Raw genomic sequence first — 15,066 nt, 5'->3', positions numbered from 1 at the left:
TTTTAATAATATTTTATTTATTTTTATTAATATTTATAAAAAATAAAAATTTTGAAACTCTAAATTTTGGGACCCTATGTTGCAGCACATGTTGCACTTGCACATGACCAACCCTGTATACGAGTGGGTATGAGGAAAACATGCATGTGTAAACTCGACATGAATTTTCCATTGGCGGGACTGAAGACCGAAGGTTTTAATGCAGAATAGGCATTCCTCACGGTCATTCCAAGTAAGATGGTTAAACTTGAAAAAACGTGTTCCGACAATAAACATCATTTCATACCATTTGTTTTAGATACCTTTGATTTTCTATCACCAGAACAACCATACATCCTTTTATAGAGAGTTCAATGACTTATACATAACAATTAGGTCAATGAATATGATTTTTAAGAGGATTTATGTAATCCAAAAGGGATAACCACACACATGATTTTTGTTTGTATTCTATTTCTATTTGTGTATTAACTTTATTTATTTTAATTATAATTTGTAATATTATAAAAAAGAATTAGTAGATAAATTGAATATTTGTAAAGAATTTTTAATAGGTTTTAATGAAATCTTGAAGTATAATCTAAATCCAAATTCACCGGATTAATTTATTTTATCACCTTGAATAAAAAGTTATATTGGAAGTTTGGAACCCTTAAATTTTTTATAAAGTATTTTTAAAAAATAAGGTTAAAATAAAAAAAAAAGCGTTTTACATTAAAATATTTGTGTTGTCAATTTTTTTTTTATAAACATGTTTTAAAATTTAATTGAACATGTCCTAAAGAACTTATGAACACAATAAACCCAATTCGACTAGAAAGATAGAACTAATTAACTATATGTAAAAAAATTCCTAGACAATCTAAAGAAATGGTTCAGGAGAGGCACATAACATAACCCTCTCTTCTTAACTCTTCTCACCCAAAACCCAAAACCCAAAACCCTTCTTCTTAACAATGTATCTCCCCCGCCACATACTCATCAGAACCTTCCTTCACCGCCGTCCATTCTCCCATTCCGCCGCCGCCATCCTCCACCCCCCAGAGCCAGACCTAGAGCCGCTCACCTACCTCGAAGGCTTTCCAAAACCTGACCCTAAGTACGACGAGACCATCCTCGCTATCCCCCGCAGAGATTCCGGGAAGAACATTTCGGCCAAGGAGCGCAAAGTCGGTCGCGTTCCGAGCATAGTGTTCGAGCAGGAGGACGGCCAGCACGGCGGTAACAAACGCCTCATTTCCGTCCGCTCCGATCAGATCAGGAAGCTCATTAACCATCTCGGACGCTCGTTTTTCCTCTCACGCCTCTTCCATCTACACGTTCTCCACCAATTCGACTCTGATTCAAACCCTAACGATGACAATGTCATTGAGAACGTTCGCGTTTTGCCCCGCAGTGTATGCGTTGTTGTTTTCCTGATTATTTGTGCTTTGATTTCGGCTAGGTTACTCAATTAGAAGCTCTACTAATTTTCGTTGAATGGATTTTGTGCTCGCAATAAAATTGATGGAATTTATTGGAAATTTGACAGATTCATTTGAAAGCTGGCACAGATGCACCTTTGAATGTTACATTTATAAGGGCTCCTTCAGATGCTTTGTTGAAAGTTGATATTCCTATTGTATTCATAGGAGATGATATTTCCCCTGGACTCAAGAAAGGTTAGTTCAACACATGTAGAAAAATTACTATTGTTCTTGTGCTTTTGTTTTTCATAAGTAAATTAAATTTGATGTATTTACCACTGCATTATACCACCTTTCCTTAATTTTTGGTTTATCATTGTTCTGGACTTCTGGTTAATATTCTGCTTCACATGATTAGGAGATTAGTTTTTTCTTTGTTAATTCTGTTTGCTGTTAGTTGTTGATACAATTATTAAGTTACTTGTTGTTAGTTAGTTGCTACCTACCAACAATTTGCATCTGTATCTTTCCAATCAGTGTCAATTGAATGTCAAACCTCTTTTAGAGTTCACTTCTCCAGCTTTTTTAACTCTTTCCCTTTTTCACTATTGCACTTAACACACATCTCATCTGTCTAAATTTTGGAGGCAATAGAGAAGGAAGTTTGTGCTCAGAGTGTAAAAAGTTACCTATAATTCAATGATCAGCATCACCTCAAAACTGAATAGACCAAGACTATGGTTTCTGCGTAGGTTCAATTTTATGCTCATGGGGTTTTATGCTAGATGGTATGTGCAACTGGTTATATGTTTTATGAGAAAAGTTTCTAGTTCTCTGTTCCATATGGCTATGGATAGCAAAATGCGGTACAGTGCTATGTCCAATATTTGTTTTATCATGATGGGTTTAAGACTTAGGTGTTTGGATAATTTTTTTTTTAATTAAGCTCCTATTCAACAACAGTTTATTATGAGTTGTTTTAGATCAGCCGTTTCTACTTTCTACCATCGAAAATGGAAGTGAGAGAGATCTCTGCAACTGCAAGATCTTTATGTAAACTATTCTAGAGTTTATCAAACTAAGGTGTAAAGTTTTTGTAAACTATTTTCATAAGCACTTCCAAACATTTAAACAAGTACTTATGTGATAGGGTAAACCTCAATAAGTGTACTCTAAATAGGAATGCTCTAGTTCACTTGGCTTCCATAAGTGTGGGGTTTGGTGAGAGTTTGGTGCACACAACCTTACCATGAGCAGAGAGGCTGTTTCTACGGCTGAAAAGCCATGACCGGCAGGTTACAAGCCATCATGTAACCTTACTATTATTCCAATTGATATTATTTTAGAAGAAAGCTCTCTACTATTGGTGATTTAGTTATCAAAATTTTACCATGTAAACATGGCAAATATTAAATGGATGTTCTCTATGTCATTAGTGCTTCAGAAAATGTGCTAGTGATCTATCTCTATGTTTCTTATGTAAAATTTATAAATTTGTATAATAATATATATAACTTCGAGCTCTAATCTTCATATCTTTTTATTCCAATTTCAACTATGATTTGATTGATTTTGTTGAGCTACCCTATTATACATATCTAGTAGTAGTAAGTTTTTAAATCTGGGTTCCCATCTACCTTAAGTTTTAATTAATTTATTTTCTTACTTGTGGATCTGTTAGTTTTATATTGTTTCTAAATTCCAATGTTTTTCTGTTATTTCCAGAGGTCCAACTGAACTTAAGGTTTACTGAACTTAAGAACAATATCAAGCATCTTAGTAATTGTACCCATTTGATTCAGGAATATTTTATTATTGTGAATTTTAGAATGCTATTCTGTATTGGAATGACAAGGTTGAGATGTTCCGATTCATGCCATTTTGTCTGTTGTCTTATTAACTGTCTTCTGTGCTAGTTATTATTACAAGGATAGAAGATAAGTTCTGTTAAAAATGGGAGTTTATGTATTGAACATTTCTGACTATTCTAACTGATATGGACGCCATGGCATGGGTATTATTATCTTTACAGTAATAACAATAACAGCATTTTGTTTTATTCTTACAACAGTCTTTACTTGGCTGAGTAGTATTCATCACTTTATAATTTTGGCAGGTGCTTCTTTGAATACCATCAAAAGGACTGTTAAGTATCTATGCCCTGCAGACATTATTCCCCCCTATATTGAAGTGGATTTAAGTGAGTTAGATGTGGGCCAGAAGGTGCTCATGGGTGATCTCAATATTCATCCTGCATTAAAACTTCTTCACTCCAAAGACGAAGCTGTTTGTAAAATTATGGGCCAAAGGGTTTCTGAACAACAACCAAAGAAATCCAAGTAACTACTTATTGCATCTTTGGTGGTTGCTATTGCTGCACCGAAGCATTTTTTAGCTCACATGTAACATTTGTAGTCATCTTATTAGTTGATTCCTGGCTGCAGTGAAGGACACGGCTATAGAATTCCAATCTTAGGTTTTTGCAAGCTTCCTTTTCATTGCCTATTCAGTTCCTTCCCACCTTTCAGTTCACTCTTTCTGCTGTTTCTTTTGGCTTATAAAAGAATATATTGCAAATGAGAATAGGAAGTTGATATGGCGAGATCATGAATGCAATAGAAATGTTTATGTTTTGTTTTGGGTTATTACAAGTAGAGGGTCACCACTGAGTCCCCTCCCATCCTTAATAAATTGTAATTTAGGCCTCTTCTCCATAACTCCAGATTGAATCTTAGAAATATGACAGGTCATTTATAATTTTTTTCTACATTGTGTCAGTTTTTGAATTTTGCCAAGATATCACTATTATTTTTTATTCATGTTTCACAACTGTGCTTGCAAATAAACATTTCATAATTCTGTGAATTTCAGTCTGCAATGTCTTGTTCTCGATATCAGTTTTGCATTTTACATTCCTATGATGAAATTTTCGTAGCTAAGCTTGAGTTACACAATGCTCTATCGAAGTTATGTTACAAATACCAACCTTGTATGATCATGAATAATGTTATTTTTACAGTATAGCAGCTTAGAAACTTAGCAGAAGCAAATCTATCCGAAGAGATAGCCAAATATTTATATTGATTAAGGTTTATATTGATCATGATATACATATTTTGGCGTGTTCATCTGTTCAGCCTCTTATTAATACAAAATCAACCAAACTTGGGCTATACCCATTATCCCTAATGAATTTGCTTGTGTTAAATATTTTTATATATATTTTTAATTAAATAAAAATTACACAGGCTTTCTTTGTCAGCCAGTATTCTAAACATTTGTGATTGCAGCCACAAACCTCCTATCTCATCTCATCCTGTTCTGTTCCAGTCACAGATCCACATTTTACCCTTCCTATGAATAGTGACTCCTGCCAAAGCTTCATAAAATGCGCCTTCTTACTTTTATTTTTCTTCTAACAATATTATTTTTCGTTATCCAAAAAATCTTATGAGAATAGAGGGTACCATTATGAGAAACTGTGAAGATAGTTTCACCTATTAATAACAACTTAATAAAATAGAAATAAGAAACAAATATAATGATGCATGCCATTTTATTATCATATCAGAATAGCTGAGATGTTTTAGATCTCCGAATATTGCATGCTTGAAATATAAGAGTGCTGAAGGCTGGAGCGCTATTGCCATGCTAGAGATAGCAAAATTTCTCTGAATAGGTCGATCTATTAACTCAACCATGCATGGTTTTTCTTTTTTTTTGGTGTCATGACATCTCCACACATTTGAGTATTCGACTTGCCACCTCATCAACTAAATTGGGTATCCTATATATTTTTATAACTTTTAAATTTTTTATGAATAAGTTTGAGTAAAAAATACGAATGAATTTGATAATGAATTAAATTTTAGGTAATTCATTTTTAAATTGATGATATAAATTTTGTATCATTTTTTTAAAATTGATATACCGAATTTTTTGATAAATTTGGTATCGGCCTTATTATTTTTTGGATTTTTAAAATTCTCATATTTCATATTCAATAAGGAAAAAAAATTGTTAACACTATCGGAAATATGGAAAAGTGTTGTAATTTCAAAATTTTTGATAGTATAAAATAAAAATTTTCGAAATTTATGAATTCATTTTTTTTTAATTCTAGTATTTTTTTCAAGAAGATTCTAAAAATTATTGATTTTTCATCAAAAAATTTGAATAATTTTTTTAAATTTCCAGTAAATATAATAGAAATTCTAAAAAAAATATTAATAAAAATATAAAAATAATAACATTCAGTTATGTGAACATGTCAAGTTTAATTGAGGAAGGGAGTGGCAAATTTAATTAAATGATCCACACATTTAATCTAAGAGGTCAAATTACAGAGAGAATTAGAGTTACATCTATCTATAGCAGACAAATTGGACTAGTAATGCTTTTAAAGTGGTGAAATGTATGTACGCAATTCTAAGGACATTACTCTATATTTGATGTTTTAAAAATACTTTTAAAAATAGTTTTTAAAATCCAAAAGTGTCAAATATATGTCAAATTCTAAATTAAAACGTAAAAAAATATACTGGATTTTAAAATCCGGACTAAAAAACAAACAATTAAAATTCGAACACACACTACTCTAACATACCACACCGAATCCAATCTAAAATATGAGAAAGATTAAAATTAAAAATTTGTCTAGATTTTAAAATTAAAAAGTTCTATTGTTTTTTAATTTGCGGTTTTTAACCTCTTTCACAATGTTGAACAAATGTGATATGCATCATGTGGTATACATCATTGAAAGAAATAAGCAACGATTCTTTAATTTAATGAAGGAAGGAATACTCAATATATAAAATAAAAAAACGACAACTTGGCCTTATAAATGTGCAAGGCCTAAGTGAAAGTTGTTATGGCGGTAACAGAAAACAAAATAACAAATTAACTAGAGCAGATTAAATAAAGATAATTATGTTATAATGTCTATATGTAAAACACTTGCACAAGCTGAACTATGAGAATTGTGTAGTTTAAGTTTGAAAATGTGAGACGCAAAGATAGGTTTATATAGCTGCTTTGTTAAAGAAATCTACATTTGAGTCTGAGTACTTATAAGAAAAGGTTCGATAAAACCACCTTCAATCTTTTGTCGAATGACATGACAGTAGAATTCAATGTGTTTTAAACTTTTGAAACGAGAATTGCGAGCTAGATAGATAGCGGAGTTGTTGTCATAAAACACCGAAATCGGCTGAGTGCAAGAGTTATTAAGATCCTTAAATAAATAATGTAGTCATTAGTCAAATTCCGATATTCAGCCTTTGAACTTTTCTTAGAAATCGTACTTTGCTTCTTAAATTTTCAATAAAGTATAGATGTTTCAAGAAAAACTGTATATCCTCTTATAAATTTTTTGAAAATGCAGTAAGTAATTCAATAAGGACGGAGTCACTCATGTCATTATTATATATATATTATATATATATATATTTATATATATATATATATATATATATATATATATATATATATATATATATATATATTTATATATATATATATATATATATATATATATATATATATATATATATATATATATATATATATATATATATATATATATATTTGTTTCCTATATTACAATTGAACTCTTCAAAAGCAAAAATAATTAGTACACGGTATGCATAATCTATTATACAACGCCTAAATGTTATACACGATATATGCACCATATTTTTTGATTTAGTGCAATTAGACTCTTGTTGAAACTAATAATCGATCATTGATATTAATTTATATTTTATATATGTTATAATATTTAGTTTTAAAATTTAATTAATATGCATATTATTAATATATAAAAAATCACACATGTAATTGTATTTTATTTGCATACTTTTTTAAAAGTAATATAATAAAGTGACATGATGATGAAATTAATTTAACATAAGTATAATTTTTTTTCGTACAAGACAAATTATTTAACAAAAAAATATATATCATGCCTCCACATTCTAAATTGTACGTTGTTCCGTAATCCAGTCCAAATCTGCAAAGCTAGATAATAACAAAAAAGTGAAGGAAGAAGAGAATAGACTTGTCCCTGGAACATATTTTAAATATTTCAATACACGATTAACAATTTTTAAGTGAATTAATTTGGGAATGGTAATATATTAAGTTGTTGGAAACCAAAGGCTATGCCGGTTCTAGAAGTGGTTAAATAAAAAAAAGTCTTTCAATAAGCCTCTTAGATGGCTTGGTAGTAAGTTGGTCAGAATCTTCTAAGAGTTATAAAGTATATTTCTTTGATTAATCTTGATGCTTTTGGAAGATCTGGCTGCTTTTATTCTTAGAAGGAATCTTAAGAGTATCTAAGTCCTTAATTTTGAAACAATCATGAAGTTCATGTAAGAATAAGTTTGGTTTTACATACCTTTATGTTTTGATGATAACAAAGTATAAAATAACAACTTTATGCATTAACTGTTATGTTAAGTGTGCAGAAGCTCAAAGGCTATAAAAGAATCTAAAATGAAAAAAATACTGAATAAAACATATTTTGATCAAGAAACTTTTAATGATAACTCTGATGTCAACTTTGATAGTTGAAGACTCTAAAGAAGTCAACTATGATAGTCAACTCAAAAGAAAGCAAATCCTAACGGAAATCAAAATTCAAAAATCAAAGAAAAGTCAGAAGCAAGGTTTGAACAACATCAAATTATCAAAGTCGGACTCTGAAGAAAGTTATGCATTTGAAGAAGTCAATCTGAACATAGATAAAGTCTGAAGAAAGCTGAAAGCTGACTACGAAGAGAAAACACATGTTAAACAAAAGGAAAAATTCAAAGATGTGTTTAAAGCAAATCAAGCTTCAAGATTATCAAGACAACGTTTCTGAACAAAAACCATCCAGACAAACTCTGATAAAGCTCTAACTGCAAGTTTGTGTTAGTCTCAAAACCCAGTACTTCAAGGAATCTAAAGTATCACTGAGTTTTGAAGACGACTTCTAAGAACTTTACTTAAGCTTCATCAAATTATATTAGAAGCCTCTGACTAGAAGTTAGTAAGCAAAGGAAATAGTTCTCTTATAGTCAAAGCATCTGAGCTGAACAAACTATTAAATGCTTTTGCGTTTCTTGTTCACATTCACTATGGACTTTGGTACTTTCAAGCATCACTATGAATAGACTTTGTAGTCTACATCATTTAGGCTCTAGAGTCTGATCAATCTTCACTTCACCTATTACATGAAGCCTATGATTATGACAAGTAGTATACTCAAGGAAAGTACATTCAAAAATAGATTTCCTTATGAAGACAAATTATGCTCTCTACTCAAGCTTCAATCCACTTACACTAGAAGTCTCTGACTAGAAGATTTGAATTAAAGGTCAATATTTTTTGATATGACATAAGTATAAAATCATATCTACTTTTAAAGTAAAGAAGTTTCTCACGTCCAATCATCAACAACTCTATACTGCAAGTATCGCTCAACAGTTGCGCATGAAGTGACCTTCATACAACTGATACTTTAAGGTCAATTCCTTTTCTGCCCTCCTATGAATATTTCCTCCAATGGATCTATTCATCTCTTATATATTATGATGAATAATAATATGAAGACACAACAAATAAAAACAAAAGGAGAGAAGAATATAGAAGAGTAGAGAGAAGAATGTAGAAAGGATAGAACATGTGTGAACGCAGACATGCATGTGGTTGGTTGTGTGTGAATCTTAGCAGACGCTGAAGCTACAACACGACAACACATCAAAGAGAGAAACACTTAAACCTTTTATTGTATATCTTTTAAGTGTAATTATTTGATCTTCATCTTATATGTTATTAGCTTATCAAGAAGAAAACTCTGTAAACATAAATTATTGTAACCTAATTGGTTATATTCCTTAAGTGACCAGGTTGGTCGGACTCTTGAGAAGTCAGTGATGGATAGTCATTGAGGGTGATATCTTCTTTAGCAACTACGTAGGTCAAGATCTTAAGGAGTCAATGACAGATGAGGTTTCTTAAGCGGACAGGTAGGCCAAACTCTTAAGGAATCAGTGACAGGTTGTCATTGCATTTGTAATCAGTTTTGATTATTGAATTCAATCCTTGTTTAAGGAAAATCATCCATGTGGGTGGGCTGGATGTAGCCTAGTTAACGGTGAACCAGGATAAAATGCTTATGTCTTTTATCATCGTTCTTATTATTGTTTTTGTTTTAGGAAGCAAAAAATGGGTATACTAGAAACCCAATTTAACCCCTCATTTCTTGTGTTTCCTGCAACTTCAATTAGTATCAAAGCATTGATTCAGTTATTGACTAGGTTATGTCAAACACTTAACCATGTTAGAAAAATATCCATTTTTAGAAACACATTATGACAATGCAAGCAACAATGATAAAAGATAATTTATCAGCCACATGCACACATCCTGCAGATGCTGATGGTGTTGATGTGAAACAAGATGAAGTTCAACAAAGAAATGAGCAAGTAAAGCAATCCAATAAGCACTATAAATGAAGTGTTATATGTTCAACATATAAAATCCATAAAAGGAACTCATTAAGGACATGAAGAAAGTTCAGATGGATACATAGAGCAAATTTAAAGAAGGTTATGTTCAAAGAACAAATCAACATGAAGCTGAGCACAAAAGCATCTAACTCCTCAGAAAAAGAAGCTAAAGAAGCATAAAAGAACTAGAGCCTTGAAAACAAATTCAGATGCAGAAAATGCACTATCATTTAAATCTTTATTCTTCTTCAATTGAAATTCTTGAAAAGAATTAGAAACTTCTGAAAAGTCTTTTGAAACTCAGATAGATTCATATAGATTTTTCTGAAACCCATTGTGAGCAAAAAAAAAAAGAAAAATCTAGTTTATTAAGATTAAAATTATTTATGCTCTCATAATCTAAAATGATAATCTAGAGAAATAAACTCTTTTAAAAGCTCTCATGGACTCTAAGTGTGTGTTGAAGACGCACTACACATTTTTATAGTAATTTCAGCTAAGAGTTTAGTATAAGCATACTGATTTCTATGATCTTTTAAAAGCTTATTAAAATGAAAATTGATTTTAAAGCAAAAAACCTATTTTCTGTATCAAATAGGTTAACATCTTTCACTTATTTTATTTTAACAAGAAATTAAACAAGTTTGGTTTTCAAGAGTGTATCATGTTAAGATACTCTGAATGGTCAAAAGTCTACACAAAAGCTAACACTAAAACCAATATTGAGAATGATTTCATTAATGTTTAATTTTGTTGATAATCTTGGCTCTGAAAAGTCAAAGCTAGTTGAAAAATTTGCAGAGTTGATGGACTGCCTGTCAGACTCTGAAGGCAAAGAATCTGAAGAAAGAGATTCGGAAAATTGCTGAATGCAGAAGTGTTCAGAATATGATGCTAACATCATTCCATTAAACACTAAGGATACTTGAGTAGAGTCAGAATGTTATCTAATCCAGAATGCATATGGGAACTCATGTCATATGAACTCCGAAGTTAAAGTAATCAAATGTGTTCCTATGACACCAATGTAAAAACAATCGTCGTACAATACTCCATTTAAACGTTTGAAGAAAATTCTTAGAATGCGTAAATTCTTGGCTCAATTCCAACAGTAAGAGAAACAATCACATAATGAAAGGTAAAAGTGATTAAAATCTAGATGCAACACTCAAGTCCTCAAAACCTATGGACTAGAAGTTCATTAGCTTAATAAGAGTAACATTCATTTTCCCTTGATAGCTCTTTATGTTTATTCTTGAGTACTTTTGTGTGACTAAAGATATGTGACAAGTTATCTCATTATCTTCCAAGCTGTCAAAAATGCTTGAAGTACCTTTGGATAATAATTATTTTTATTGGGAAAACGAAATCATGCTTTGGCGCCCCATACGTCATTAATTAATTAGAATAGCAATGATCATCCATACTCAGACGTTTTGTGTTGATTCAAGTCTTTTCAGTTTTCTTCATGTTAGTTGCGTTCCCTCTCGTTTCTCTATGATCATTGAGTCTTTTCAGAAAACTCCACTCGTCCTCTCCCTAACCTCTATTTAAACATAGTCTTGTTTTGTTTCTTATCATACCACTCCTTCTTTTCATTTTACTCTCATCTTCTCTTTGCACATATCTCCTAAAATGGCTTCCTTCAAAACCTTCACAGGTGATGAAACTCACTTTGTTACTATCCTATAACAAGTTGTGAATTTTGAAGAGTTAAAATCCATAGGGTTCAACATTCAAAATCTTGTTACCTCTCAACGATGGGGGAACTATTTTGACATGCACCCTGCTCTAGTCTTTCCCAGTCTAGTGAAAAGCTTTTGGGTGAATGTTGCGATTCATTTTAATGATGATAATGTTAAGGAAATCTAGTCTATTATCTTAAACACTCATATTGCCATCACTCCTTCACTTATTGCTTATATCATTTAGCATGAAGAAGATGGTGTCGATATTGAGTGCCACTGAACCAACCTCACCTTTCGCAAAGACATTCTCATCATCACCAAAAGTTTTAGAAACCCTTCCAAAGCTTTTGATTTAACTCATGCGGCAAGTTTGTGGTATCAGTTATGTATCATAAATGTTTTACCATGGGATCAGAATTCACCCTTCTTGTTTATGGATGACAAACATCTTATCTACTTCCTCACTTCAAGGGTAAAGGTAAATATACCTCTTACTATCTTTAATAATCTGAAAGAGAAAATCTTCACCTCTCGTGAGGGTGTGTTTTACTTCATTCCTTTTGGGAGAGTTCTCTCTGAACTGTTTGTTCAAAAAGGGATAGTTAAGAAAGTACAAATGACAGATCAAATTGAAGCACTTGAGGCCTCCTGGAGAAATAAGTCGGTAGGTGTTATAGGCTTGGGGACTCAGAAGAAAAGGAAGCGCGACCCTTAGGAAAAGTCCTTTAGATAATAGTTCTTGTAACTTTTATTCTTTGGGGTTTCTCCGTGTTGTTTGGTCTTCCCTCTAAATACTTTGTATAATTTTCTCTATCAATGGATATTTTATTTTCTTTGTCCTTATTTTAATTTTCTTGATCATTCTATGATTCTTTTTTATGACGAGAAAGGGGGAGAAGAGTAATACTTTTGATCATTTTTATTCAGTTGATAATATACCAAACATTAAGCAAAAGGGATAAGAGAAATGATATAAAGAATGTATTAACATTAACATTTTGAAGAGGTCAAGAATAATTACTCTGAAGAATTTAATCTATCAACTCTGATGAGAAAGTATTTTAATAAAATAATTTTGTGGAATCAAAATTCTAAATCTTGTACTTAGAGAGAGACTGCAAACCTCACTCGGTACTTAGAGATAAATAATTTTGACTCTAAAATACCCATAGAAAGCTTGCGAACCTTACTCTGAATCTTTTAGCATATTTATTGATTTGAATCTTCATGAAAACCAAAATTATTTTGAATCTTAAACTCATTGGGAGCTTGCAAACCTCACTTTGTAGATTTAAGTTGAAGAAATAATTTTGAAAGTATATAACTCAGGGGAAGTTTATAAACCTATCTCTTAAGTTTTATAAATATGATTATCTGATTTGAACTTTCATTGGAATAAAATTATTTTGAATCTTAAGTTCAGGGGGAGCTTGCAAACCTCAATCTGTAGATTTAAGTTTAAGAAATGATTTTGAAAGTATAAAATTCAGGGGGATCTTACAAACCTAACTCTGATATTTTATAAACATGATTATCAAAGTAAAAATTGTTCATCAATATACATTTATTTGTCATCATCAAAAAATGGGGAGATTGTAAGAACAATTTTGGTTCTACATACCTTTATGTTTTTATAATAACAAAGTATAAAAGAGCAATTTTATGCACTAACTATTTTGTTAAGTGTGCAGAAGCTCAAGGGCTAGAACATAATCTAAAATGAAAAAATACTTAATCAAGCAGATTTTAGTCAAGAAACTTCTAATGATAAGTCTGATGTCAACTCTGATAATTGAAGACTCTAAAAAAGTCAACTATGATAGTCAACTCGGAAGAAAGCAAATCCTAATGGGAAACAAACTTCAAATCAAAGAAAAGTTTGAAGTAAGGTATGAATGACATCAAATTATCAAAGCTATACTCTGAAGAAAGTTATGCATTTGAAGAAGTCAATCTGAAAGTATACAAAGTCTGATGAAAGTTGAAAGTTGATTACGAATAGAAAACACATGTTGAACAAAAGAAAGAATTCAAAGATATGTTTAAATCAAGTTAAACTTCAAGACTATCAAGTCGACATTTATAAACAAAAACCATCCTGACAAACTATGATAAAGCTCTGACTACAAGTTTATGTTAGTCTCCGAACCCGATACTCCAAGAAATTTAAAGTATCACCAAATTCTGAAGACAACTTCTCATAACTCTACTCAAGCTTCATCGAATTATATTAGAAGTCTCTCACTAGAAATTGGTAAGCAAAATAAATGATTCTCTTACAGTAAAAGCATATGATCTGAACAAACGATTAAATGTTATTAATGTAAATATATTTGATATCATTATATTATTTTGTGATTTTTAGGAAAATGAATGGGTGCCAGATTGCGATGATGAGTTAAAGCCTAAGATTGGACAAGTATTTGATATATTGAATAATGTGGAGAATTTTACAAAAAATATGCATATCATGTTGGATTTAGTGTGCATTCATCATCAGAAACTAAAGATAAAAACAGCGTGAAGCGTTGGAAGTACTTTGTTTGCTCAAAAGAAGCTTATTTGCAAATGAAGACAAATGAAAAGGAGCAGAGTGAATCTAGTATCAAGAATGAGTCTTACAAGAAAAGGATGCAATGCAAATGTTATTTTCAAACGAGTGGAAGAAGGTAAATATGAGTTAGTTCGATTTCACGAAAATCATACACAACACTTGTTTCACTTATGAAGAGACCATTTTTAAGATCTGCAAGAAAAGTGAATCCAATTCACAAGAATTTTTTTATCATTTTGCGAGTTTTTATCATACTCGTTGTAGATAAGTTTTACGGGTACCCCCGAGGATGAGTACAATAGTCATCCCTATAAATGGGACTTAACAAGTTATATCATGTGCTCGCCACATCAGGATAGTTCCTTAAATATGAGTCATCCACCACGATCATTGATGGAGCCTGGTCAAACTAGTAAAGTCTAAGAAAATAACCTTAAAACTCCGCACATTCCAATAAATCAAAGATGAATTTATATATCTACCTCAAAGGCTAGACAAATATATCTCCTTTTCACAAATCATGGTCCACATAAATCATTTTTAACATATGTAAAATACTAATGTTATGTTATTTAAAAATAGAGAAAATTTGGGGGTGTAAGAGGATCATAAAAAAACTAATTAAATCGATAACTCAAATCAAATCAAATCGAAATAAAACTGATTGTTTTTGGTTTGATTCTAAAATCAAACCGAACAAATGAAAATCGATGTGATTTGATTCAGTTCTCGGTTTTAGTTTTTAGGAACCGATGAACCGAATCAATTGATATAATTATACTCTAAATGTTTTATTTCACCCATCATTCAGTCCAAATTTTGTATCAGTCCAACCATTCTCCATCTTTGTTTACACTTCCTTCTTTTTAGCAAAACATACATATATAACCAAACTCGAAAACATAAAAAGTAGAAACCAT

General features: G+C 31.1%; 1 protein-coding gene across 1 annotated transcript; it reads left to right on the top strand.

Moving 5' to 3' along the window:
* Window positions 1-858: 858 nt before the first annotated feature.
* LOC127126608 (uncharacterized) lies at window positions 859-4,173 on the top strand. Its single transcript, XM_051055560.1, has 3 exons — window positions 859-1,397; window positions 1,532-1,661; window positions 3,523-4,173. The coding sequence occupies exons 1-3, from the start codon at window positions 957-959 to the stop codon at window positions 3,747-3,749; spliced, it is 798 nt and encodes a 265-aa protein (XP_050911517.1). The 5' UTR covers window positions 859-956; the 3' UTR covers window positions 3,750-4,173.
* Window positions 4,174-15,066: the final 10,893 nt, after the last annotated feature.

The sequence above is a fragment of the Lathyrus oleraceus genome, chromosome 3, assembly GCF_024323335.1.
Source record: "Lathyrus oleraceus cultivar Zhongwan6 chromosome 3, CAAS_Psat_ZW6_1.0, whole genome shotgun sequence".
Lineage (NCBI taxonomy): Eukaryota > Viridiplantae > Streptophyta > Magnoliopsida > Fabales > Fabaceae > Lathyrus > Lathyrus oleraceus.
This window is presented reverse-complemented; position numbering and strand designations above follow the sequence as displayed.

Excerpts from the sequence above, each read along its gene's own strand:
- LOC127126608 (XM_051055560.1), top strand. The coding sequence starts at position 957 with ATGTATCTCCCCCGCCACATACTCATCAGAACCTTCCTTCACCGCCGT. Across the intron at positions 1,398-1,531 it reads TTCGCGTTTTGCCCCGCAGT|ATTCATTTGAAAGCTGGCAC; the intron begins GTATGCGTTGTT and ends GAAATTTGACAG. Across the intron at positions 1,662-3,522 it reads TTCCCCTGGACTCAAGAAAG|GTGCTTCTTTGAATACCATC; the intron begins GTTAGTTCAACA and ends TAATTTTGGCAG.